Here is a 24,973-nt window from a genome sequence, read left to right as displayed (position 1 = left end):
TCCTGGATACACCAGGCTTGGAAAGAAGTAGAGATGAACTTGATATAACAATTGATAGATATGTTGTATTGTGTTTTGATATGCTTTTCTTTGTGTTAGATTGACCAGGAATTCACCATGCTCTTTGGAGAAGACGTCTCATGCAAGTTCATTGCAAAATGGCCAACCGTCTGCAAAAGCCTTCGCCCTGGTACTCATCTGGATGACCTGTCTGCTCAGGAAGAATCAAGTGATAATGGTAAGTGAACATGGATGTTTGCTTTGGGCAGTGTTCTTTATGTGTATGCCTATGATCTAACTGCATATGGGGTGTGTGTGTGTGTGTGACTATCAATCCACTATCCTCCCGCTCGTTCATCTCTTACCTCCGAATGCAAAAGGAAAAAGACACGGAAAAATCAGTGCCTCGGAAGCTGCTGACCATGTGATCAAGTTCATGAAGGTATGTTCTTGACATATAATTAAATGAATGTTGTTTTGCTTCTCATAACATTACATTGATTGATTGTTTTTCAGCTGTGTGATCTCCCTCAAAGAGCTGATAAGAGGAAACACTGCTTAACAAGGAATTGGAAAAAAATTAGCCATTTTCATTACATACATCATTTGATGTATTGTTAAAAAAGTCAAGCACATCGCTTTTGAATTGAAATCTGGTGACCAAATGGTTTAAAAAAAAATGCTCATTAAATTATTAGATGACGCAAAGTAAGTTGGATAATGTTTTTTTATCCGTCACTTGTGTGAGAACAAAGTCAAATCACTGTTCATCCTTCAATCTTAGGTGGGGACAAGCATGGCAACGTTCCTTGACAGTGTTGGATCAGCACAGCCCTTCCTCCTCTCAAATGTCTTTCATCAGAGGTGACTGAGCAAGCCTTAGATAAAGCCAAAGAGTGTTTTGAGATCCTTGAAAATCCATTCTCACACCTCAATACAGAAACAGGCAAAGAGAGGCAAAGACATTTTGAAAAAAAATGGATAAATGTTGAACCAGTGGAGCATGTTCTTGGTGTGCGTTATGATGCTCGCAGAGATAGAACTACAGGTGTATATAGTCAAGTTCCAGTCAATGACAAGTTTATGTATGTGCCAATTTTAGGAACTCTTGAGTCCATGTTTACCAACCAGTGCCTGCTTTCAGCAAGTAAAGCCTCATGAAGATGGCATTTTGAAAGACATTAGCGATGGTTCATACTTTAGATCCATACTTTGTTTTCACAGCAAAGATATGCACTCCAGATCCAACTTTATTATGATGACTGTGAAATGGCCAATCCGCTCGGATCTGAAAAAGGAATACACAAACTTGGCTGTGTTTATTTTATTTCAAGAAATTTGCCAACCCAGCTTAATTCAGTTTTGATGAACATTCATCTTGTGGCACTTTTTCATTCAGAGGACTTGAAGAAGAATGGTTTTGGTCCAATCCTACAGCCTCATATGGATGATTTGAAAATTCACAGGGACACAGGGAATCCAGTTACCCTTTTCAGATACACCTTTTATTCAGGTTACTGGTGATAATTTGGCATTACATAGCCTTTTTGGTATTGTTGAATCGTTCAGTGTAATTGTTGCAGATTCTTTTTAATTGATGAAACAAGTTTGAAGTCTGTATTCAGTGAGGATGACCCGGATTTAATCCTTCAAACAAAAGAGCTCTATACAGAACATTGCAATGCTGTGGCACAAAATCCCACTCTAGTTCACTCATTTGGGGTTAAAAGAACCTGTACTCTTAATGCACTGCAGTTTTTTCATTCCTCGGACAATTATGCAGTTGACATTATGCACGACCTACAGTACTTGAAGGTGTCGTACAGTACGAGCTGAAGCTTCTTTTTCAGTTCTTGGTTAGGGATTCCATAGGTAAAAACACCCTTTCAGAAAGGATCCAGAGTTTTAACTATGGATACATTGAGAGAAATAACAGACCTAGTGCAATCAAAGTTGATGATGGTAGCAATGACCTTGGCCTCAACGCTATTCAGTCATGGTGCCTCCTGCGTAACACAACAGACAATAGTCACTGGCATGTAATTCTTCTTTTGATTCAAATTGTCCACATTGTGCTTTCCCCAATCATAAGAGATGGTATGACTCGTTACTTAAAGCATTTAATTTCTGACCATCACAAATATTTTAAGTCTGTGTTCACAGATAAGAGACTGATTCCAAAGCATCATCTGTTGATTCACTATCCCAGATGTATTAGGAAAATAGGGCCTCTCCTACATATGTGGTGTTTGCGGTTCGAACGCAAGCACAACTTTTTTAAGAAGTCTGTGAACATTTTTTAATAACATCACCAAAACATTAGTAAAGAAACATCAGAATCAGTTGGCTTTTCATTGGGAGAATTTTTATTTCCAAAGACTTCAGTTCGGCACTGTTAAGCATTCACCAGTAATCTGGAATGCAGTAAGGTCTTGAGGTCTTGTCAAAAATTTAAAGTGTCTAGTGGCGCCACTACTTCCTGGGTGAAAAACTATGGAACTGAATACCAGATTGGAATGTTTGTCTGTGTGGGTACTGAAAATAAAAAGCCTACTTTCAGGAAAATTGTGAACATCTTTATCTTTTAGGATGATGAAGCATTTCTTTTGACCACTAAGGTTATTACAATGTTTTTGATGATCACCTGAATGCTTATAGAATTGAGGAAGAGGATGATGTGTTCACTGTCATTTGTGTGTCTGACCTAATTTATTATTGACCTCACGACAGGCAGTTTTCAACTGAAAATGATGAGAACATATATTGTGCCCTACTGCTGTTTTGTATGAGCTGTGCATTGATTGAAGTCCGACATATTGACTGTAAAATGGATTTAATACAAAATTGATACATTGAATTGAGTTTCTGTGTATTGTCTTTTATTTAAGGTAGTGGGGCATGGAGGATTTTTTCTACACTCGGTAGTGTTAGCATAGACCAGGGGTCTGCAACCTGCGGCTCTGGAGCTGCATGCGGCCCTTTTGCCCCTCTGCAGTGGCTCCATGTGGCTATGACATTTTACATGGAAATTTATAATTTCTTTTTTTATCATCATCACTGTTTTAGGCCTACAGTGATTTGTACATTCTCCGACAGTAAAAATGCGCAACCTACACACAGAATTGTATCTGTTCTATCAAGTTGTGATTAATTGAATGATCCTGAGTTAATATCATTGTGTTTTATGATCAAGCCCAAGGGTTGATTGCTGATTGTGGCTGAGGATAAAAAAGAAGGATTAACTCACACTGAAATGGACTAAAATACAATTTAAACTGTACTCTATTTTGTTTTTTTTACTTTTACTGTTTTTAAATCTAGGCTGCTGCTATGTGTTTTATTTATTATCAAATTAGCCTACTTTTTTATTTTGTATATTGTCACAAACACAGGGAGGACTTAAGTCTGCAAATATAATTCTGTATTACTACTCTATTTCTATTTATTGTAGGCTAGTTCTTTTGTTTCATAAATGCCCCAAAACGTGGCATCATTGACATGGAAATGCAAAGTTCAACTACCTTATACTTCAGGCATAAGTAGCCCACTGCAGAGTTGCCATATCATGTGAAAATATAAATGAATGCTCAGTTAGTTAGGCCTATTAATAATCGGGATAGGTTAATTTAAACTTTCTAGGCTGCGTTACCTTCATTATAAGACATATGTATATATATATGTATATATATATATATATATATATATACATATATATATATATATATATATATATGCAAACATATATATATATACATATATATATATATGTAATGTATATGTATAATGTTCATATATATATATATATATATATATATATATATATATATATTAATATTGTATTTTAACACCAACACCAGTGTAGTGTGAATACAACTCTTAAAAGTGTTAAATTCTGACAAGGAAGAGTGTGAATTTAACTGAAACTGGGTGTTAAACTTTTAACACTTTCAAAAATGTTACTTTAACACTGTGAAGTGTAGATGCATATAAACTCTATGTCACTCTGTGTCACTATGGTGTTAAATTTAACACCATGGGTGACGCTATTGAGTGTCTATGCCAGGGGTCAGCAACCTTTACTATTAAAATTAAATTTAACACCATGGGTGTTAAATGTAACTCCAGCGTTTTTGCTGTGTACCACAGCTGATAAAGTCAGCCGCACAGATGAGTGCGGCACACGCAGTTTTTTTCTTCCTGTTAAATCATTAATTCCCCCGCCAAATTACTTTCATTTCCATTTGGAAAAAACAAAAAGCTGAACCATAACATTGATGACCTCATGATATGGTAGATAATCTTTAAATATGCTCGGCCCGTGATCATTTTTGTATTTGAAGTATTTGGTTTGAATATTTCACTGGGTGTGGGTGGTTATAAGACTCATGAACTATTACGCTCAGGTGACACATTTTCAGCAGAAATGATTGTCATTGCGCTGTATAATAATTTTAGTAATACATAATTTTTCTGATATTTTTATCAGAAATTCCTCACGCAGTGGTGGATTATAAAAGAGATGCAATCAGTAAATAAGTGTTTTCACAAACATCCTCTGCTTAACTTGGGAGGTGACAGAGGCCAAACACATTATTAGCATTACAGTGCATCTCTTTGTTCTTATTCAATGGCCATCCCAACAGATCTCCCAGCCCCCCACGCTCATCTGGCGGCTGCAGGGCTGTTGAATCAACTAGAGAATTTCGTCCTGCATTTTGTCAGCATGCGTCCACAGACACAAAGCGCTCAGACAGATCTCGAGAACGAGAGCTGCCGCACACGCTCACTAAACTCCGATATAATGGTATTAAAAACCTGGCTGTGCTGAAAAAATACAAACCAAGAACCATTTTAGTGTAGTACTTAGCTAAAATAGAGAAAGCTTGTGTACCAGAAGTCCCTGCCATTTTGTTTATGTACTATGAAAACAGAGGTTAATAAACTCTGATGAAACTTTTGATGAGCAGGCTAACTTTTACTTTTGTGGTACTTTTAAAGGAACTTGGGGCAGGATCAAGAAATGAGACTCAATAGTGACACGACGGCCGTTGCAGCCGTTATGGTAACTGCAGCCATCAGCCAAGCCAGTGCGGGAGCGCGCATGAACTCTTCACAGCAGTGCAGCTGATGCCTTATCCCCTACACTAGCGGTCTTCACGGGTCCAATTTGATGGACCCGAACCCAAATGGACCCATGAAAATTGTTCCCAGAACCGACTGGCCGCGAGCTATTATTATAATTCTGAGTTCCGAACCCAAATGGACCCGTGAAAATTGTACCCGGAGCCGACTGGCCCCAAGCTATTATTATAATTCTGAGTTCCGAACCCGAGCAGCACCGAGATATGTCGGAACCAGCTCCGAATAGAACCGTGACATACCAGCCCCGAACCCTAAAAAACCTGTGGACCCGAAATGCCCGAGTTGCTTTATGATTTAATACAAGTTGTCTGGTGTTAAATAAGACTTGTTTTTATTACTTTCTGTTTCTTACCTAAACGTAGTCTTCTTCTACCTGGTTCCTGCTGCGGGCACTGCCAGCCCCCCTGGCCATAACGTGATGTAAACAAAAATAAATCCACGTCGTCATTTTCTTGTTTAGATGATCATGTACTGTAATCCTTCTTCTTAGCCATTGCTAAAGCTAATCCACCGGTCAGTAGAACACATTTTCTCTTGTTTAATTAACGTTATAATTTTGGAGTTTCCATTGTGCTTTGCAGAGCATACCGGTAACAACACGCTATGGTAACTCAATTGTTTAACCATTTTGAACCGTTAACCAAAACATTACGTTAATAAACAATATTTTTAACTGCCCCGAGTCCTGACCTAGGCTCTAACTTTTGCTTGAACTTTCACCTTTGACGTCATTATCAGAATGTGACAGTCATGAGTCAATTATTTAGTGCCCTCTTGTGGTGAGAGTTTTGTGAAAATGACATACAAATTATCCATCATCAGGGGACAACAGTCTAGTTCAAATGTATTTTTTTTTTACTGAACAAACTACAGTCCACACAGCTGTGACCGCCAATCGCCGGGTCCTCTCGGGTACTATATAACCTGGCCTTTCACTATAAGAGCCCCGAGCCCCGAGACAAACTCTCCCGGTTCCGACCCGGCCCGGGAGTCACTTCTTGTGAATGGACCCAAAACCCGAGCCAGGTCGGGTCGGAACCTTGGGTTTTCGGGCTGTCGGGTTTTTCCGAAGACCTCTACCCTACACACACGAAGAAGCCGGGAAGCCGGCTTGCTGTGTGTAGCGACACACAGGCGCGGCGATTTACCGTTACGGTCTAAAAGGCAAAGGCGAAAGCAAAGACGGCTTATTGGGGGACAGAAATATCGTCTTTAATACGGGATTGCTGTGTGTAAGCGGCTAATGTTACTACACAGACACAAACAAACCGTTAGCCTGTGGCTACATCCAGCTGCTAACGTCACCTCCCAGATAACAGGTTGGGCTTTCGGTCCCATATATAAAAGGGACATATTTCTAACTCTTTGGTTTCAAACTAAAGGACCGTGGAAAATGCGCAGTCTGTAACTATTCAGTGTTACACAGCGGTGGACTAAGTTACATGTTTGCAGCTAACGCTACTTTGCACTTTAGGTCACTCCGAGTCCTTGTGATCTCATATGATTTTCAAATCAAGCTCTAAACATGACCTGTAATGTTTTCTTACCTGGTTACTAGGAAATGAGTCATGTCAGCATCTGTTTTCAGTCCCAATTCAAGTTGGAGCTGCCTCCATGAGCCAGCCCGGCTTTGGTCGTAATTTCGTTTCGACTCATGACATGCCGCTGATAAAACCTTTGTTTTCTTCTTAGTATGACTTTTTAGTGGACTTTGTGTGGTAGTGGGTCGTTTGCTGGCCGTAGCAGAATCCATTACCACCCAAACACTAGTTTGGGTCCACCGCGCTTGTCTTCTTCCCGTATCCAAGGATGCGCATTCAGCGTCATCTGACGTCACGTCCGCAAGACTGTGCGGGAAATTCGGACACTGAATTGCAGTACATTATGCAGCACACAGCCTGTTCAAGGCAATGGAGAGATACGTGGGTGGGCTCATTCTTTTTGGTTTTTAACGCTTCATCACCCATTAGCATTAAAAAACTTAAAATGCATGTTTATTTTTTCACAATTCCTGCCCCAAGTTCCTTTAAGATGGCCATTACATAAAAGTGAGCTGTCTATTCAGTAGAAAGACCCAAATATTTTTGAAACTGCTGCTACATAACCAGAGAAAACAGAGAAAAGGGGCTGTGTTTTTCTGCAGCTAGTGTCAAACAACATGGTATTACAGCTAAACAGGCCACCAAACTATGCTTCTGAAAACATTTTAGGAGAGAAATAGCTAATGAATAGGAGCGTGGTTCATGTTTGCTCATCACCACCTTGTTTTACAGCGCACTATGTAGTTTCCGGGAAGAAAATTTTACTCACAAGAGAAACATCTTCATTGACTGATTTTATGTGCTTAAATAAACTAAATAAACCCATGGTCTTTGTTTTCATGACTAAACAAACTGAATAAACAAATGGTCCATTTCCGAATAATATATGTATAATATACTCACGAATTACAACTATTGATGCATTAATGTGTTCATAACCTTTGGGCTGCAGCAGGTAAAAGATTAACTTATTTTCTATAACTGTATATACTGCTGGGTGGCTTAACCTATAATAATATAACCTAGCCACAACTTTACAGTAGATTATTGATATAAAATCTAAATAAAATTAGTAAAGTAACCAGTAGGCCTAACGCTAACTAAACTTACTAAAGCTTTAAAATAAGAAATGTGTAATATTTGCCTCTGAGATATAAGCAGTAGAAGGATAAGGTTTAGGTTTAAAGGGTATTTATCCTGTGTATGTTTTCTGTGAAGGAAGCACCATCTCATGGTGACACCTTGCAATTGAATTAATGGCCATGTTTACAGTGGAAAGGGGAGGGGAAAATTGAGGCGGCTGCATCTGTAAGCCTTCTTGTGTACTACACATTATTGTTCAGATTAAATAGGAATATCAAAAACAGTTGTGTAAAATAATTTGGGTTGTGTTTGTTTTGATTAGGGGATGATATCAAGACCTATGGGGAGATGCAGTTAAAGAATAATGCCTTCAGTACCTTCAGTATTTGTATGTATCTTTTATCTGGGTTAAACAAGTAGCCTGTTCATAACACCATCTCTTGTAATAATCACATAATAATACAGAATTTACAGACTGTGAGAGGAGAGGGATGGACATGTCCGCATCCACAGACACGAGTATAGTGAGAGAGAGAGAGGGAGAGAGAGAGAGAGAGAGAGAGCATGACTGAACTAGGCAGTGCTGATAAGCTATAAAACAAGATTCTGTTATTTTACTGACTATTTCTGCCCGTAATGTTTTCACAGGCATACTGTTATAGCGCTACAATCAGGAATATGTCCAGCTGTTGTAATCCACTCCTGGTGCTTGCATGTGTTTGCTAATGTCGTGGCTGAATATTCAGGGATGGCATTACTGGTGGCCAGATTGTACATAGTGATACATTGATACATGGTGAAGCTCTACTTAAAATTTTCTTTTGTAATATTTCCAAGAATTCCATTTTTTTTTCCCTTTTTTGCACTGATTGAAAAAGAGCATTATAAACAAGAGGATGGAAACCCACCAATAGTGTTTCCTACTTGATTACATTGTCCTTGTGTGCACTGTTTTAACTGTGTAATATTAGTAAATGGAATGTCTTTTGTGTCCATAAAGTACATCACAGACACTATTATAAAATATATTTTAGGTAGAGTTGACAGTGTTTCTGGAAAAAATAAATGAATAAAGATGTAAACTCACGTCCTCATCTTTCTCCAGCTCCAGTCCCATTTCTCTCAGTTTCCCCTCAAACTCCTCCCTCCTGAATGTCTTATGATCCTCATGGCCACCAAAGGTCTCTCCTGGACATCCCAGCTCCGCGTTGGCCCTCAGTGATGACGGTGGGGACAATGAGTCTTTTGCCCTTTTTACTGTGTAATGTCGGAGATGTTCAGAGATGTGATGGGGGCCACGGCGTAGGCTGCGGGCAAAAGCATTCTCAGTGAGCAGGTGCGTTGACTGTCGGCAGGAGCGCCCCCCGGCCTGCTTCTTCAAAGGGTAGGTTAGGACGTAGTCGACACGCCGCTGACCGTCTTCGAAGTAGAGACCGTGCTGGCAATGGGTGCTTTCCTCTGGGGTCAGAGCTTTCAGCAGCTGACAGCATGGGGGCAGACAGAGACAGGTCATAATTAAGGACAGAGGAAACTGCATGTAGGCAACAGCGATTGTGAGCAAATTTGTTTAAAAGGCCGGGGCGACTCGGAATGCTTCTTTTTTATGTCAGCTACTGCTGCTCATGCTAATTAGGCACACTTACGTGCAATTGACAACAACTTTACACCAACATTAGTGAATATATGAAGGATTTTTTTAACTCTTAAAACAGGCTATTGACTTCTATCACATTGCCAGTGGACGAGTTTCTGTTTTTTTTTGTGTGTGTGTGTCATGTTCCTCATCACATACATGTCATAAAAACAGAAAGTGTAGAAAGTAGCAGATTATACACCTCATCAGACTACACCCAGAAGGCAGTAACCTTGTATTTAAAAATTCTTATTCAAAAGCATTCTGAAGAAGAACGGCACTCAGTAAAGTACATACCTCCACCAAGACCCAACAGCTCTTTGATTCATTCAAGCCTTATCCACGTTCATACTTGATAGCCCTGCATCACTCCAAATTTTAACCCACCCATAACTGCATAACCATAACACATAACCTATGACCAGATCTGTAACAGCCAACCAGCAGGACAACAAACAATGCAGATGGAATCATAATCTCCATTTTGTTGTGGAAGAACAATAATTTGATGAAAAGAGAAACAATGTTAAAGTAGAACTGAAATTAAATACCTTTTTAACCATTTTAGATCACATCTGTGGTCACACTGTTCACCTACTTAACAATATGACAAAATAAATGTATCCAAAAATCCATTACTTTGTATTTTCATATCAAAATTCAGACTTCAGTCTTCATCTTATAAAACAAAATGTCACATGTACATAATACAATAATACATAATACAGTTTCAAGAAGTATCGACATGTCATTCACCATCAAACAATCTTCAACTTTAAGCGCTGAGTGAGTGGCAAAAAGCTCAGATTTTATGTCAGAAACATGCAGCTGGAGTGTTTCTGGGGTTGAGCCTCAGAAACACTTTCTTTTCAAATTTTGGGTGAAACTGGATCATATTTTATGTAGTCAATATTTTCTGGTTTTCCGTCTAACGTCCTCCGACTGCTCTGCCTGAACCCATAGTGATTTTCTCATGAACAGATGGCTTCACTTGTTGTCAAAGTGACTACTAACAGCAGCTAACTGACCAGACCCCAAGTTAACACGACCGGTGCCAGACCAAACACAGACTCCCCAGGCCAACTGTGGCAAGTTTGAAAACAGGAAATCTAGTACTAGCTGCTGTTAGACAGTTACCCGCTTGCTTTGTCAGGCATCTAATGTTAGCAGTCCTACTAGCTGACTTATGTTAGGCCCCAGTTTGTCAGGAGGCAAATCCGGCAAGACAATCACCTTGGTACTATATTCCCTGTTGTCACAGTGGCAGTCTTGGATGTTGCCGTGTTTGACAAGTCCTATCACTTGATCAACCATGTTCATTGGGACCTCACAGTCGGGCAGTCAGCTACCAGCTAGCTGCATGGCAGGTGACACAATGTAGCACACAGGGTGGAACCCAATAGCATGACTCAGAGACAGTTCAGGTTTTATGTAAAAATCAAGTTTACGTTTACATTTACATTTAGGGCATTTAGCAGATGCTTTTGTCCAAAGCGACTTACAATAAGTACATTTGTCACAAGAAGAAACCGTCGATAAAGTAGAAAAAAAAGGAGGGAGTCATGCTATGCGGGGTCGAGGTGAAGTCTGAACAAGTGAGTCTTGAGTCTTTTGCGGTATATGGCGAGTGACTCTGCTGTCCTGACATTGGTCGAGAGTTCATTCCACCACTGGGGCGCCAGAGCAGAGAAGAGCCTTCGCTGAGCAACCTTTGTTTGCTCTTAGCGATGGCGGTACCAGCCAGCCAGCTGATGTAGTAGAGCGAAGTGCTCGTGCTCGGGCATGTGGTCTGACCAGTGTTTGGAGGTAGATGGGTGCAGTTCCGTTGACGGTATGGAAGGCCAGCACCATCGTTTTGAATTGGATGCGGGCTGCAACAGGAAGCCAGTGGAGGTCACAGAGGAGGGGGGTCACATTGGAGAATTTGGGTGGATTGAAAACGAGGTACGCTGCAGCGTTCTGGATATGTTGCAACAGTTTAGTCGCAGAGGCTGGGAATCCAGCCAAGAGCGAGTTGCAGTAGTCCAGGTAGGAGATGACCAGCGTTTGGACCAGGAGTTGCGTTGCATCCTTTGTGAGGAAAGACTGGATCCTGCGGATGTTGTAGAGGGCAAATCTGCAGGATTGGGCCACGGCAGTGATGTTGGGGGTGCAGGATAGTCTGTTGTCAAGGATTACGCCCAGGTTCCTCACAGTCAATGAAGGCGATACTGTGACGTCCTCGACAGTGACTGACAGGTCCATGTGAGGGCAGTCTTTCCCTGGGATGAAGAGGAGTTCAGTTTTACTAAGGTTGAGTTTGAGATGATGCGCAGGTGTCCAAGCGGAGATGTCTGCCAGACATTCCGAGATGCGTGTTGCAAGGTGGGTATTGGAGGATGGGGAAAAGAGAGGAACAGTTGGGTGTCGTAAGCATAACAGTGGTACGAGATTCCATGTGATGTGATTGCAGAGCCTAGTGATCTAGTGTATAGTGAAAACAGAAGTGGCCCTAGTACTAAGCCTTGAGGGACACCAGTTTCCAGAAAGCAGAGTTTGGACAAGGAGCCATTCCACGTGACCTGAAAGGTGCGATTTGTCAGGTATGATGTGGACCAGGTTAGAGCAGAGTCAACGATGCCAAGTTCAGCCAGAGTGGAGAGGAGGATTTGGAGTCTAGGGTGGGTTTCTTCAGGAGTGGCTTTACTGTAGCTGTCTTGAAAGGAGATGGAATATGGCCTGAATTGTTCTTTGGATGGTAGTGAGGAAAGAACAGTGGAGGAGAGAGTGGCGGGAGAGAGGGATTTCAGGTTGCGGTGGGTGGTGACCATGCGAGGTGTAGGGGAGAGGAAAGTGGTGGACTTCAAGGGGAGAGAGAAAGCGACAAAGTGGTGGTCGGACACAGTGAGCGGGGTAACAGAGAGCGCCGAGGTACTACAGGACCTTGTGAAGACACGGTGGGTGGGTGGAGAGGGGGAGAGTGTGAGGTCAAATGTGGAGAAGAAGTTGATGAATTCAGATGAGTGCAGCTTCTCTGGGGGGATGTTGAAGTCACCCAGGACAACGAGTGGCGTGCCATCATCAGGGGAGCAGCTTAGGAGGGCGTTCATCTCATCAAAGTAGTCGCAGAGAAGACTGGGAGGGCGATAGATCACCACAATGTTGAGCTTGAAAGGAAAGGTGACAGAGACAGCGTGGAATTTAAATGCAGATCTGGGTAGGTGGTTGAGTGTAAGGACCTGGTAGGACCACGTGGGTGAGATGAGGAGTCCAGTTCCTCCTCCTCGACCTGTTTGTCTCGGGGAGTGTGAGAATGAGTAAGCAGTTGAGAGGGCAGCTGGAGTGATTCAGGTCTCCGTAAGGGCCAGGAAGTGGAGAGTCTGCAGGGAGGCATAGGCTGAAATGGTGTCCGCCTTCTTGACTTCCAACTGTCAATTCCAAAGCCCCCCTAGTACTTCAAGTTCAGTACCAGTGGAGAATGTTGGGTAACAGAGATTGGCTGGGTTACAGCCTCGAGCAATGGGTCACCAGTGAAATCTTCTCCAGTTTGATGTCCTGACTGGGATTGGGTGGGACTCATGGCTGCGATGGGTGGTGGACAGTGAGTTGCTTGGACTCTCTCGATGGACTCCCGCAGAGAGACTCCCTAAGTCTTCGTTCAGCTGTCCTGATGCTGCAGCTGACGCTGTAGTGACTAGCCCATATGTGCTAGATTTACCTCATGCAGGCTTAGCTCCACCCTGCAATCAAGCCTATATACAACACCTGACTTGGCCAAAACTCACTGATAGCTACTCAGCTTCAGCAGTTTCACCAGAATTGACACAAAAAGTATACAGGATTAAATATTTCAAGTAACTTTACTCACAGAATGCCTAAACACTGAATCTACAATTTCTCCTTACTGACCAGCAGTAGTTCACAGCTTCCTTCACCTGGACAAAATGTTAAATTTACTTGCCAAAAATGGGTCAGCACACAGGAAATTCACAGAGAGATCAGACAAACAAATCACAAGGGCTAGGCAAAAGTGCTGAGTATTCAAAACAGGGTGTGACTTACTTTACTGACTTTTTTGTCGCTTATTTTGTGTCTTTTTGGTCAATTGACTTCCTGTATCTGCTTGGGTGCAGATGCTTTTCTGCTTGCTCTCGCTTCTGCTTGCCTTTTTTCCACAGTTATTCTTTGTCTTCACTGAGAGATTACAGGCAGCGACTCCTGGATATTTACAAAACCACTGGGAGTATAATTAATTGGAGATAAAGTAGGCTGCTGCCAACATTTTTTCCGAACTCTTCAGTACTTTCTGAACGAGGCCTACAAAGTAGCACAAGCCTATTAGCAGCTAAAGCTAACTAGCATCAAAATGCCTCCCTTTACTGTGGACGACTTTCAGAAAATCATTCAAAAAATTGCTGTGCTGGAAACCAAGGTCCACCAGATAGAAGTAAATGTGGAAGTGAATGGACTATGTGGGAAGAAATCTACTCTTCCAATGAATCAGAACAGCAGACAAGAGCCTGCTAACACACGGCTAATTAACCCCAACAATGCTACGAAGAAACAGGAGTACTGTGGACTGGATAATAAACCCAGGAATATTCTTCCTTGCTGGAACACTCTTGGCGCAAAGCCTAAAGATAAATCGTTTCCCTCGGATATGGGAGAATGAGTAACAGGCAGAGCCCAGCGCCCTGAGATTTGTGATGAGACTGGTTGGCCTGCATTGTCATCTGAAAGGAGTGCCTCCTCATCCCCCGTATCAAGCAGGAAACAGCTGTGGACAGCAGCGAAAACAAAAAGTAAGAGCAAACCTACCCAAATAACAAAAATACATCTGAAGAAAAGATTTGCTCCACTTTCACAAGACCTCGCAAGCTCTCTGCCCCACGACCCAAAAACACCAGGAAAAAACACGAAATATATGAGACCAAATCTAGAAGTAAAGGGTAACAGAGAGAGCTAATGACTGGGCCTCAAACACTGATTGTGGGTGATGTTGCTGTGAAGGAGGTAAACAGCTTTTACATCAAGAAGAACACCAAAGTACTCTGTTTTACCAACGATATGGCCTCTGACATCTCAGAAAAAATTCTGGACATCGTTGCTGAACATCCAACAGCGAAATCTTTCATTTTACACACAGGGGCCTGTGATGTTGTGAAGCAACAATATGAGGTATTGAAACAAGACTTGATTGATCTGTTGAGCAAAGTCAGATCTCTCGATACTGTGGTGTTTGTCAGTGGCCCTCTACCGACTGTCCGAAGAGGTGATGACAGATTCAGCAGGTTGTTGATGTTGAACTGATGGCTCAAAGCTACGTGTGCCGCTCAATCAGTGAATTTTATTGACAATTTTAACATTTTCTGGGAACGCAGACACCTCTTTAAGGATTTTGCCATGACAAGTCAGGAGTAAGGTTGTTAACCTCCAACATATTTTACTCTGTGCACCACACATCAGTTCCTCCTGCCAAGGACAACAGGGGAGACAAACCAAAACAACTGATAAGACAGCCCTCGGGAGGAGAACTACTACTGCCTGAGATAAGCTTCGAACAGAGAAGACAGCTGTGCCAGGAGGAGGAGTCTTCACTGCCACCATCTTCGCCCCCCAAAGAGGAGTGCCCTCCGGTCTCAACAAGAGGAAACTTCCACTCTCTGCCACCCCGAACACCACCCAACTCTCCGCCCTCTCCAGTCAGCCTCTCCCCCTCCTCCCCCCTCCTGGATTTCACGGACGAGATGAAAAAGCTTGTCAATGCTGGAATCAAACTCACACCACGTCCAAATCCCATATCCTAAATCTCTCTCACAACCCAGCCCCCATCCCAACGCCATGCTTGAAACAACCATCACCGAAATGTCATCACGCCCCTCCACCTCCTCAGAATCATCCTCTGTCTCCACAGTCTGATAACAGCAAAGCACATCGTGTCCATGTAGACAATACAACTAACTCTAACTGATAAGTGCCGGGTCCAGGCTACGAAGTTGATATCATTAATGTTTCCCCCCCAATTCCTCAATTCCTGTGTTCATGGGTAATAGAAAAATTATGAATTTGCTGAGAAACAGGAAGTGCCTAAATAAATCTGCCAATCTATTAAATTTAGCTCCTATTCCTCGTCAGCCACAAACTGTCGCAAAAAATTGCACAGTTGGTTTTGACTCTATTAAACATCAGGTCTCAGGAAAATCTTTTTTAATACATGATTTTATCATCAAACACAATCTTAATTTTATGTTTTTAACTGAAACTTGGTTAGACCAAGATAACAGTACAGCTGTTCACATTGAATCAAACCCTCCAAACTTCTCTTTCATAAGGGAGACTAGAACGCATAAAAAAGGAGGAGGTGTAAGTATTCTGTAAATACTGTACGGATTTTTTTGATGACCTTGTTGAGTTACTGTCTCTTATCTGCACTGACTTTGATTGTGTGTTAATTGTTGGTGACTTTGACATCCGTGTCGACAAACCTGAGGACAGATGGACTAAAGAATTGTGTTGTGTCCTTGATAACTTTGGACTCACTCAGCATGTGACGCAGCCCACACACAACAGGGGCCACATCCTAGACTTTGTTATCTCCAAGGGTCTGAACATTTCTAAGGTTCTGGTATCTGATGTTACTCTCTTTGAGAGTGATATATCTGTGTACACTAATGTTCAAACTGAGGTTGTCTCAAAGCGCTACATCACTGAAAACACCAGTGACATATTCATTGAGGCTTTCTCTTCCACACTTCCCCTCTTCAGGTTCTCTGTCAATGACCTTGTAGATCATTTCCGTTCTAAAGTTACAAATGTTATTGATTCCATTGCACCCACTAAAGTGAAGGTGGTCTCTGGTAAGAAAAAATCTCCTTTGAGAAATACCACACTGGTCAAAATGGAAAAAAAGGAATGTCGAAAAGCAGAGCGCAGGTGGTGAAAAACAAATCTCCAGCTTCATTTGACATTTATAAAGAGAGACTTTAGATTTTTAATTTAGGGTGCCAGTAGCCTTTGAACATCTATCTACCAGGGCCTGTAATTAATTTGCATCCTTCTTCACTGACAAAATTCAGAAAATTAGACAAGCGGTCAGTGCCACCGTACCAGGTACAGGAGGTGTGTTGTCCATGTGTCCACCTAAAACCAACTCAAATACCATGACACAATTTGATCCAATCAATGACGCCCGCAAGAGATAATACGACATTTGAAATCTTTCTCTTGCTGCCTTGATATTTTACCAGCAGGGTTCTTCAAAAAATTTTCAGACTGCATGACTGATCTGCTACAGATTGTCAACATGTCTCTCCTCTCAGGTGTCTTCCCCTAAGCCATGAAAACTGCAGTTATTAAACCACTCCAATCTAGACACATCAGTAATGAATAATTATAGGCCCATATCAAACCTCCCAATTCTAAGTAAAATCATTGAAAAAGCTGTTTTTCAACAGCTGAACAATTACTTAATAATAAATGGCTGTTTTGACGTCTTCCAATCAGGATGTCAACCACATCACAGCACTGAGACCGTTCTAGTCAAGGTCCTCAATGACATTCATTTAAACACAGACAATGGCAAAATTTCAGTCTTTGACACGGTCAACCACAATATACTACTGGACCAACTGGAAAACTGGGCGGGACTGTCTGGTACAGCACTAAATTGGTTTATATCCTATCTAAATGATAGAGACTACTTTGTCTCTATTGGTAATTAAACATCTGAGCAGATGAAAATGACAAGCGGAGTATCCCAGGGCTCCATTCTGGGGCCTCTACTATTCAACATTTACATGCTTCCTCTAGCTCAGATAATGGAAAACAACAAAATATGTAACCATAGTTATGCAGATGACACACAAATTTACATAACCATATCACCAGGGGACTATAATCCCATACAAACGCTGAGTAGATGCATTGAACAAATCAATGATTGGATGTGTCAGAGTTTTCTTCAGTTAAACAAAGATAAGACTGAAATAATTGTTTTTGGAGCCAAGGAAGAACGACTAACAGTCTCTGCTCAGCTTCAATCTGTAATGTTGAAAACTACAAACCAAGCCAGAAACCTCGGTGTAATCATGGACTGAGACCTGAATTTCAGCAGCCACACTAAGACAATTACAAAGTCAGCTTACTATCACCTTAAGAATATATCCAGGATAAAAGGACTTATGTCTCGGCAGGACTTGGAAAAACTTATCCATGCATTTATCTTCAGCAGACTCGACTCCTGTAACGGTGTCTTTACAGGACTCTCTAAAAAATCCACCAGACAGCTGCAGCTGATTCAGCATGCTGCCGCTCAAGTACTAACAAGACCCAAAAAAGTAATCACATCACTAAAGTTCTTAGATCTTTACACTGGCTTCCTGTCTGTCAAATAATAGATTTCAAAATCCTGCTGTTGGTTTATAAAGCACTGAATGGTTTCGGGCCAAACTACGTTCTGATCTGCTGCCATGTTATGAACCATCCAGACCTCTGAGGTCGTCAGGTACAGGTCTGCTTTCAGTCCCTAGAGTCAAAACTAAACATGGAGAAGCAGCGTTCAGTTATTATGCACTACATATCTGGAACAAATTCTCAGAAAACTGCAGGTCTGCTCCAACTCTCACCTCTTTTAAATCAAGGCTGAACGTTTCTGTTTGCCACTGCCTTTCACTGACGAAATTTTAAGACTTTGAATTGCGCTGTGACATTTATTTTCTATTCTTGTCTCTTTTAAACATTTTCTATTTTAGCCTACTTTCATATTTCTTAACTTGTTTTAATGTTTTGTTTCTTGATGTCCTCCTACTTGTTTTTAATGTATTTTAAATGCAATTTTAAATTTTTTAATGTAATTTTTATGCCCCTGTAAAGCACTTTGAGTTGCCTTGTATCTGAATTGTGCTATACAAATAAACTTGCCTTGCCTTGCCTTGCCTTACACGGCCCTCTCACATTCCTGGATTTCTTGATTATGCAAGGCAGTGTAATACGCATGATTATACTTCATGTCCATGTTGCGCACCCAGGCTTATGCTCGTGCCTGAGCAACCGTACCGTGCGGAAGCACGCGTCTTCCAACTGTGCCAGGGTCAAGAAAGTGTACCGTGCTTGAGCACGGTATGGAGCGTTTACAATAGTCAAACAAACTGGACTTTGGTGGTCAACCGTGCTTGGGCACGGTACAGATTACCTAGTGTGAGTGCACCCTTAAACACCACAATAAAACAGGAAATAAAAGGAAATTACTGAAAAAACATGAAAACATGCTTAGCTTAGCTTGTCGAGATATGACGGTGGGGGGCATAATTCACATTCAACGCTAATGTTTTTATTTACTGTAAATACCAATTAATATCCGCGATAAGTCCCTCTCTACCTGACCGGTTTTTACAGGAAACACGTAGATATGCAGGAAAAATAACACTCCACCCTATGTTTCCAGAGGACTTTACATGCAGAAAGTCAGAAAAAAATCTGGATCCAGCCATTCTGTTTCTTTAAGTTTTGTTCATACTCTTTTGACTTAAGAGTTTTCTTTTTTCTGTTGAGATAATAATACAAGGATGTGTGCTAAAACGCAAATTTTTCCACCCGGTTAAGCAGATAATAACACTGGTACACCAAATACGAAATGGTACAACACAACTTTATTGTCACTTTACACTGAAATTAGTTTTGCATCCTTAGGCAGTTCCATTCAAGCAATTGACACAGAAGTTAAACATAGTTACACATGACATATTTCTAGATGTACCACAGATGTACAACAGTCATGACTTTAAAACACGTGTCAAACTCAAGGCCCGCAGGATCATTTTATGTGGCCCGCGAGAGCTTAAAAGGTATATAATTGTCTTAAAATAAAAGTCTACACTGCTTTACAGCATAACGTGACCATAAACTTAATCACCCACAATGCATGTCGATTTTGTGACCTGAGAAATGACGGAATCCTGCCGCTAGATCGCAGTGTTTCCATATCGGTGTTTGACTAAAGCAGTTTTCTAACAAGTGATGGAGTTGAACAAGATATATACAAATAATCCCAAAATGTCCAAGAAGAGAAAAATTGATGCAGAGTGAAGGCAATTTAATGGAAGATGGAAAAGCGAATACATGTTTGTGCTTCAAGGCGAAAAACCGGTATGTCTTCTGTGTTTCGAGGCAGTGTCAGTGATGAAGGAGTACAATTTATGTCGGCATTTTGACACCAAACACGGAGCTAAGTATGCCGAATCAGACTGCAATTGCAGTAGAATGTGTTCACAAAAGCTACAGCCAAAAATGATGCAGCAGTGAAAGCTAGCTTTATTGTGGCTAAAGAAATCGCCTGAGCGTCCAAGTGGTTTTCGGAGGGCACATTTTTGAAGCGGTGCATGCTAAAGGTATGTGAGCAGGTGTGCCCCAACCAGATACAGACTTTTAGAAATATCAGTTTGTCAAGAAACGCCATCGCAGAATGAGTTAAGTAATAAGCAGGCAATCTGACAACACAGCTGGCTGAAGAGACACGCAGTTACCTGGCTTTTTCATTAGCTGTTGATGAAAGCACAGACAACATGAATACAGCGCATCTGTCCATTTTTATAAGAGGTGTGAAGGCAGACTTCACTGTCAGCGAGGAGCTCTTGGATGTAGCTGCCGTGCATGGGACGACGACGGGCAGGAACATTTTTGATGTGGTGGAGAGGTCCGTAAGTAAAACTAAATCACCCTGGGAAAAGTTGGTGGGGCTAACTACTGATGGTGCACCTGTAATGTGTGGAGAAAAAACAGGCTTGGTTGGACTAGTGAAGGAAGAAAATGCAAAAATGTAACTGCCACACACCTCTGATAACTTATCATTGCATTATCCACCAAGAAGCTCTGTCTGGAAAAGTTCTGGAACTGGATGACATAATGACCACGGTCATGAAAACAGTGAGCTTCATTCGGGCGCGTGGCCTGAATCATCGCCAATTCCAGCTGTTTTTGAAGGAGGTGGGCTCAGAGCATGGAGATGTGCCCTACCATACAGAAGTAAGGTGGCTGAGTAGGAGCACGGTACTCAAATTATTTTTGGAGCTTAGGGAAGAAATTGCTGTTTTCTTGCAAAGCAAAGGAAAACCCTTGCCTGAACTGTCAGATCCAAACTGGATGTGTGATTTTTCCATGTTGTGTGACATAATGGAGCGTCTCTCTCAACTGAATCAGAGGCTGCAGGGATGCAAACAAGTCATCACACAGATGTCCGACATGATCACAGCTTTCCAGGGTAAACTGCACCTGTGGAAGTCCCAATTGGAACAGGACAATCTTGCCCACTTTCCTTGTCTGTCAGAGCATCTCAGTTCCCAGTGCTTTTACATGCCCTCGGTTGGCTACCAAAGTGAGCCAGTTAATTAATGAATTTGATCGGTGCTTCTCTGACTTCAGAACACAGCACTCAGGCTTTGCCATCTTTGCCAACAGTGCACCCCATCTCCTTCAGATGGAGTTAATAGAACTTCAAAGCGATAGTGGCCTGAGAGCAAAGTTCCAGGATGCTGCAATTGAGGACTTTTACCGTCAACTGCCTCCTGCTTTGATGCCACAGCTTCGACTTCATGCTGCCCGTGTTCTGTCCATGTTTGGGAGCACCTGCCTGTGTGAACAGATGTTTTCAATAATGAATCTAAACAAGACCAAGCACAGATCACGCATCACCGATGACAACCTCCACACTGTTTTGTGGATTGCTACAGCACAAGACCTAAAGCCGGACATTGACGGACTTGACCACGGGAAAATGGTGTAAGACATCTGGCCAGAAAACACATAGGTAAGTGTGATGGGGAAACCAGTGTTTCCTCATGTTAATTAGGCTGTTGGTTCTTGAACACACCCTGGTGTTCAGGCCAACCCCTCCCAACTCCTCTACCCAAATCAGGCCTGATTAATCTGAAGGCAATTAAGGCACCTGTGGCCTCACGTTTGTCTCTTTGTCTCTTCCTGGTTGTTGTGTGGGCTCCTGACTCTGAGCTGCTCTTTTGCCTGGTCATAGTGGTGTCTGCATCTACCTATGAAGTTCACCTCCAATGTTGTGGGGATAAGCGGATTAAGCGGGGTTAGCCTGTACACCTTTTTATTTTATTTTTTATATTTATTACTTTTTCATCAGCTGCTGTTTTGCTTTGTTCTAGTTTTGCCTTCCTTGATTTGATTTTGTTGTACATTTCTTATGCTAACCCGCAGATTCCACCAGATACGTTATGGCTGCGTTACAGCTCCGCCACGGCAGTGGAGCTGATCGGTTTCACTCTAGTCTACATGTTAACTTGTCTAGTCTAACATGTTAACGCGCTGCGTGTCTGCTGCGTCCCAGCTCTGGCAGTCCGCAGCCCTGCGGAGCAGATACGCAGGACTTCTATTCTGGCGGATGCCGCAGCACAACGCAGCAATTCAGCCGAATTTATCACAGAGCAGACAGGAAGTCAGACACGAAACAACAACAAGACATCCGGCTTGTTGATACAAGCACAAAAACCTCAAAAAAGAGACAAATACAAGCTCTTCTTCTAATCCTTCGGTCGGGAACACTTCGTGTTGTTGTGTTTATAACACATACGTATAACTGCGGTCGTGCGTGATCATGTAATTATCGCGGGAATTCCTCGGTTTCGTAACTACAGCTGTTCGGTGGAGCTGCGCCGTGGCGGACTCAAAGCGCAGCTGGTGGGGGTTGCCAGATGAGGACGACGGAACAAAATCGTACCGGAGCCGTAACGCAGCGGACACGTATCCAGTGGAATCTCGGGGTTAGTCTGGACCAACTGGTGTGTTTTAATTGTTTGTAGTAATATTTCTTTTGCCCCTTTTTTCCTTTATTTTAGTGCCGGTAGTCGGCTCATAGTGGAGGCTAGGCACGGTAGAGTGGTTCCCCTCACTGTTTGTAGTGTTAAAGTTCACCGGGACACAGTTTGCAGTGATGCACCGTTTGCAGTGATTGCCGATTGCAGTGAGCACGCGTGGTGGGTAAGTTATTGCACTCCTGGAACACATCCTTAAGTAGGCTGCCTCCCTTAAGCTGGCTTTCTGTCCACTCTTTTTGTTAATTTTGGAAGAAGTGTTTCAAAAAGAAACCATTTACTGTTTTTTAAAAGAATCTCTCAATAAACTTGTTATATTTTCATAATTTGATTCATTTTCCCTGCTTTATTAATCCCCTTGGTATCCTGGTAGATGGAAAAGCTCTGACCTTGAACTCCAGTTTAGCATTACGGGCTTTGTGTAAAATCTCCGTTTTGACATGGAAGAAATGCACACAGATGATGAGGTCGCGGGGCCGCTGTCCTTTCCGGGGTTTTGGGCACGATGACCTGTGTGCACGGTCCAGCAGGGGCTTGTCGTCCATGGAGAGAGTGTCTTTAAGCAGCTCCGTAATAAAGTCTGTAGGTCGAGGTCCTTCCACCGACTCTTTAAGGCCGACAATCCTCAGGTTGTTTGTGCGTGAAAACCCCTCCAGACTATCACATCTGTCTTGTGTCGCCTTTAGCTCTTCAGAGAACCGTTTTACCTCCCGATCCATTGTGGTAGTCAGGTCTGAGACAGCAGAGACAGTAGTGGCCACCGACTCCAAGTCCGTGATCTACTTGCTGTTTGTTGCACTCAAGTTTTTGAGCGCGGTAATTGCAGAGCGAAACTCATCCCTGAGGGAGTCTATTTCAGTATGAAACACCTGAGACACAGCGTTGATTCGGGCATCAATCGTAGTACACAAGTCCGCCTTGATGGATTGGATTCTTGGGTCCAGACATCGCAAACATATTTGTAAGAGTTGCTCTGGTAAGGACATAGGCATCGGCGCTGTATGTGTGGCTTTCCAACACGAAATCATCTCGCTCTCCAAACAATCACGCTGTCATGTCGCAGAGCAGACAGTTTCTTTCAGTGCGACTCCACAGATGAAAACAGATATTATTCTTTGTGTTGTCCTCCAGACCACTCAGCGAGTAGCAGCCTACATTCTGCTCAGTGGCAAGATTGCGCTCTCTGGATTATATGTCACAGTTGTGTGTCGCACTGCAAGTGACACAAAAGATGCATTGAAATCCAATATGAGCATCCAGAGCAGACTTATCAGTCTTATTTGAACTGCATTTCAAACCACCTCCATGTGGGTTGATCCAATTTTTAAGAATCTGGATATAAGAAAAAATGGATTTGGGTTGCTCTGTAGTCTGGTGGTATGACAGGGGATATTTCTGTGTCTTTTGTCAGATGGCAGCAGGGTGAATAGACTGGCTGGGGTGGGTGTTGTTTTTTAGTATCCTTAATATCAATGTTTCAAATCCCATCTTGTAATGTATTGGTGAATGCACCAACTGCTTTGTATACGGATACTGACCATGGTATCATTGTGGAACCCAATTTAGCATACAATAAATAACATTCATCACTGACTTGTTTGAGTTAAGGTCTACACAGATAGGGCTCTGACGTCCGGCCTGAACTCCAGATGCAGCTATGCAGCAGGCTGTCAGTTATTGGCTCATTCACTGTGTGTGAAAGCAGCTGTGCATTTCACATATTTGGCACAGTGCCCTATATTTCAGGGTCTTAGTTTTGGTGAAACAAATTGACTTGGGGGAGCAGTTGGGTGCCATAGTAGGGATGGCAGCTGCCATACTCACTGTGGCGCTTCATAAATAGTGTGTGTGAATTATGAGCTGTGTCATGACCTGAGCCTATTACAGTATTTCTCCTCATGAAGTCTATTCATAAAGTCTGGCTGCTGATCTGAGAGGAGGTGTCTACAGATCAAACTACACAGAAAGCATGCATCAATGTTTAAAGGGGAACTCCACCCATTTTACACTTGAAGATCAGTTTACTAGGGTTGGGCTCTGATAGCTGGGTACATGCTGGATCCAGTTCATGGTTAGTAAAATACCTGCACTACCTAAACTCTGACCTTAACAAATCTTTTACTCTAATCTCGTAGAGCAAAGAGAAATATAGAAAACATTCACATAGCAGCTTCTCATTTCATCTGGATGCTTTCGCTGATTCAAATGACAAACATCATCATCAGCTGTAGATAATAATTATAACAGCTTAGATGAAAGCTTGCTGTTGTCTGTATAATGTGCTCTCTGCAACCAGCGTCTGTACTTTTCATTTGTGAGAGAAAGAAAGAAACTTGGCTGTTTGTGGTGTCCAACAAAACCAGTAGCTCACCAAGATCATTTCTTTAAGAGTTGCCATTCTTCTCCTAAATGATCTAAATGATTCACTTAAATTTGAGGTGGTGAACATAAACAAGGCTGCCACTTGCTACTGTTCTTGTCTTGGACGAAAGGTCTCCAGATCTTCGGGTTTTCATGGTTATGAATTTAGTTTATTACAAATGCTGAAAGCTACATTTAATTAGATTTGATACTCTCTTGCAGCTCTGGTCATGGTGAGTACTATTCAGCCTGCAAAAAAACAGGTGATGGCTTATGGCTCTGGAGGAGCTTTGTCAAGTCTGAGAAAATAATTGTGACAATGTCCTTGTGAAGTCATCAGGGTTACAGTATTTTAACAGAAAGCTTGTTTTACAAACTTAGAGTTTAAAGATGTGGACATTCACCAG

At 42.1% G+C, this 24,973-nt stretch overlaps 1 protein-coding gene across 1 annotated transcript in view; it reads right to left on the bottom strand.

Annotated features, from left to right (window-relative positions):
- Window positions 1–24,973, bottom strand: part of LOC141001168 (anoctamin-1-like) — an 88,460-nt gene that overhangs the window by 58,815 nt on the left and 4,672 nt on the right. The window contains exon 2 of the mRNA XM_073472156.1: window positions 8,854–9,246. Within this exon, the coding sequence (XP_073328257.1) occupies window positions 8,854–9,246 (393 nt within the window). The remainder of the gene's footprint in view (window positions 1–8,853; window positions 9,247–24,973) is intronic.

The sequence above is a fragment of the Pagrus major genome, chromosome 8 (genome assembly GCF_040436345.1).
Source record: "Pagrus major chromosome 8, Pma_NU_1.0".
In the NCBI taxonomy this organism is placed as follows: domain Eukaryota; kingdom Metazoa; phylum Chordata; class Actinopteri; order Spariformes; family Sparidae; genus Pagrus; species Pagrus major.
The sequence above is the reverse complement of the archived record's forward strand: the minus strand, read 5'-3'. Positions and strand labels throughout refer to the sequence as shown.